Source organism: Microtus pennsylvanicus, chromosome 7, assembly GCF_037038515.1.
Source record: "Microtus pennsylvanicus isolate mMicPen1 chromosome 7, mMicPen1.hap1, whole genome shotgun sequence".
NCBI classification, from domain to species: Eukaryota; Metazoa; Chordata; class Mammalia; order Rodentia; family Cricetidae; genus Microtus; species Microtus pennsylvanicus.
The window spans coordinates 121,221,164-121,224,671 of NC_134585.1; the positions used below are offsets into that span (position 1 = coordinate 121,221,164).

Here is a 3,508-nt window from a genome sequence, read left to right on the forward strand (position 1 = left end):
CAGATCACACCAATGCACCTATCTAAACTGGGCATCCTGATCACAGCAATCCACCCATCTAAACTGAGGCCCTACTTATGACATCCGTAAATCATAGTAGATTTCTGTTACCTGATTTCTTAGAATTTCCTTATTGCTCTCTCAGCCCATAGCATCCTGCCTGAAAACATCATATTTGAAGAGTGTGTTGGGGAGTATTCTTCAGGGTTTATGCTCAGACTGTACGACTGTCAGTATGTGAAAAAGGTCACATTATTAGTTTCATCACTTAAGCTAAACCAATAAGTGGGTGAAGCACCTAGGATGAATCATGTCTGACGGGTAAGTAATGGAGATGCGGTAGCCCCAAAGGCTCCCAGTCCCTCAAGGCAGGGCTTGTTCCTTCTATAAAAAGCCAGCTTGAAGAGGATGCCACTCCAGATCTCAGTGACCACACTGCCTATTCTCTGCATCCTGCACATCAGGTAAGCTTCTCTACATGGATACTTCACCATTTACTTCATGCATTTATGTAACGTTTTACTGGTGCCTCGTTTGCATTTAGGGTGCCTTCTCTACATGGATACTTCACCATTTACTTTATGCATTTATGTAACTTTTTACTGGTGCCTCGTTTGCATTTAGGGTGCCTTTTTTTTCTCCTCTTACTGAAATTTAGTTGTAGATATAAGGCAGATGAATCACCTGAATTGTAAACCGTAAAAGTAGTCACGACTGAAGGAACTTTAGACGTATTTGGAGTGTGCCACCAATCCTCGCTGTGTCTGCGTCTGTGTAAGAACACAAGCCTATCACACTTCCAGTGACATCATTTCTTTATCTGCAAGTTTAATGCTGAGAATTTTATTCTTTCAATAAAAGCGTTTGTTAGAGTTTGCTGTATCTGGTGTTTTGGACTGTAAAGGGTAATTTAGAGAAGGGATAATTTTCTCTATAAAACTGCATCTCAGTTAGAAGAATAGGAACTAAAGGCAGTACTGTGGGGGGGGGGGGGTCAGTGCCAGGAGACAGGGCAGGAGCTATGGCAAGATGGGAAGGCAAGAAAAATTTCCTAAGTTCTTGCTCTAAGAAAGCTGCCTAAAATTGGCATAGCAGGTGATCTGTGGCAGTTGGGGCAGTCTGAGCAAGCAGGTGGGAGTGGAGCACCTGAGACGGAAGAGGGTGTGAGCCACATGTGCTGGCGAGGTGGTCTGGAGGACCACAGGTGTTCTACAGGTGACAAACATCTTACTTATTTCGGATGAGCAGTGGGCTGTGAGCATTTTAATATTCTTATTTTCCACATGGGCCAATGGCATCGGTCTTATATTCCTGCTGAAGCCCTCTGCTATGTTGCCAGCTGTGCCTTATGATAGGGAGGAAGAGGGGGGAATTGGAAAAACCAGCTAGTTTAGAACTAAACTTATCACTCTTAAGGCCCTCATGGCAAAGAACCCTCTGTGGTAGAGAGAGAAAGGAGGAGCTCTACTTCTTCATGCATTGGAAGTGGCATTGCCAGTGGTTTCTCGTGAAGCCATTCCCTCTGTAAATCATCTATTCTGTTTCCAGGCCCAGCCATCTTGGAAGCATGAGTTCACACCAGCAGAAGCAGCCCTGTGCAGAACCACCTCAGCTGCACGAGCAGCAAGTGAAACAGCCTTGCCAGCCACCACCTCAGGAGCCATGTGTCTCCCAAATCAAGAAGCCATGTGACACCAAGGTTCCTGAGACCAGCCACCCCAAGGCTCCTGAGCCCTGCCACCCCAAGGCTCCTGAGCCCTGCCACCCCAAGGCTCCTGAGCCCTGCCACCCCAAGGCACCTGAACCCAGCCACCCCAAGGCCCCTGAGCCCTGCCACCCAAAGGCCCCTGAGCCCTGCCACCCAAAGGCCCCTGAGCCCTGCCACCCCAAGGCCCCTGAGCCCTGCCACCCCAAGGCTCCTGAGCCCTGCCACCCCAAGGCCCCTGAGCCCTGCCACCCCAAGGCCCCTGAGCCCTGCCACCCCAAGGCTCCTGAGCCCTGTCCCTCAACTGTCACTCCAGAACTAGCCCAACAGAAGACAAAGTAAAAGTAATGTAGTCCAAAACTGTGCCTCGGGGAGCTAACCACAGGAGGGATGCTGAGCCCCACCCTTGATCACAGTCCCATCTCTCATTTATACCTGAAAATAAAGTACTACGAAGCTTTTTTTGCCTACATATATGAGGCCTTTGAGTCTCTGAATTCAACTGAGGACTTGGTTCCTGCGTTAGTTTGTCTACTCAAAATTCTTCTGAAGAGGGACCAAGATGCAAGTGATTCGATTCTGTTAATTCTCCATTAAAGCTCCTCCCACTCCTGACTATAAATTGTTGTCTGACTCAGTGACTTCTTCCTTTTCCCCATAAAGCAAAAGCTACTCACAGACACAGGAGGGCATTCAAGGGCTTCCTTCAGTTGACACTCGACCCTGGCACTAAGACCGGGTCCTGGCCCTGGCGGGTGGATGCTCTTCCCACTGAGGATGCCTGCGATGCCAGAGGAATGTTCTGTAATGCCATCAGAGGCTTTTGCTTTGGACAAGTGGGACTAGAGGAGGCTTCTCCTCTTACAACTCCGCGAGTCATTCTGGAGTTTAATTAGTACCTGACCAAGCTAAATCCGACATATCTAAACCAAGTGCTCTGTCCCCAAAATAGGCGAGCATATCCAACTGCTTCTGTTCCCTTCAAGGCATCTTCTAGCAGATGTGAATCTGTCCCTTCTCGTTCATTTCTTCTGTGTGCCCACAATTCAAATTCCCCCCAACAAATTCTAAGACTTTTCTCAGCAAGTCCTCTTCTTTCTGTGTCAGGGAATCTCTTAGAGGGATGTGTTTTGCATTCCACCCCACCATCCAAAACACACACACACACTCTCTCTCTCTCTCTCTCTCTCTCTCTCTCTCTCTCTCTCTCTCTCTCACACACACACACACACACACACTCACACTCCCATACTCACATATACATGCACACATATGCTCATATTCGTACATACAAGCACACTCACATAGAGACTAACACACACATGCATATGCTCACATACGCTCACATTCATACACACAGTCTCTCTCTCTCTCTCACACACACACACACACACTCTCTCACACACACACATACACTGCAGTTCTCATAGAGTAACAAACAAAACCTGGTTCACCAGATGCTCAGGCCAGAGCTTTATCTGAACAGAAGGAAAACTTATATCCCACCAGAAAACATGAGCCATTTCCAGGAAGCTAAGTGAAACTTCAGTTGTCCATGTAACACAATTAGCTCTGCATGTCACAGTCTACAGCACATCTGTTGACCGTGTCAGAGAATTATACATACATCTCAACTCTAGTCTGAGTTTCAGAAGTCCTGATGTTCTCGTTTCCTGGTCGGGAGGCAGCGGAACCTTGGTTCATTTCTGAGTAGACATCTTTACAGGCAGAGTGAGGTTTTGGTTGCTGTTGGCCCGGCTAAGGACACTGCAGAGGTGACACCTGGAACTAAGGAAGGGCATT

The 3,508-nt window shown here is 47.7% G+C and overlaps 1 protein-coding gene across 2 annotated transcripts; it reads left to right on the forward strand.

The window, feature by feature from the left end:
* Positions 1 to 1,567: 1,567 nt before the first annotated feature.
* Sprr1b (small proline rich protein 1B) lies at positions 1,568 to 2,047 on the forward strand. 2 transcript variants are annotated; one of them, XM_075979094.1, is made up of 2 exons: positions 1,568 to 1,666; positions 1,877 to 2,047. In XM_075979094.1, exons 1-2 carry the CDS (start codon positions 1,568 to 1,570, stop codon positions 2,045 to 2,047), a joined length of 270 nt encoding a protein of 89 aa, XP_075835209.1. The 2 variants fall into 2 exon arrangements, with proteins under 2 accessions (XP_075835209.1, XP_075835208.1); XM_075979093.1 differs by having other exon boundaries at positions 1,568 to 2,047.
* The last annotated feature ends 1,461 nt before the right edge of the window (positions 2,048 to 3,508 follow it).

Bases quoted from the DNA above. Each gene is read 5' to 3' on its own strand.
- Sprr1b (XM_075979093.1), top strand. From the start codon at position 1,568: ATGAGTTCACACCAGCAGAAGCAGCCCTGTGCAGAACCACCTCAGCTG.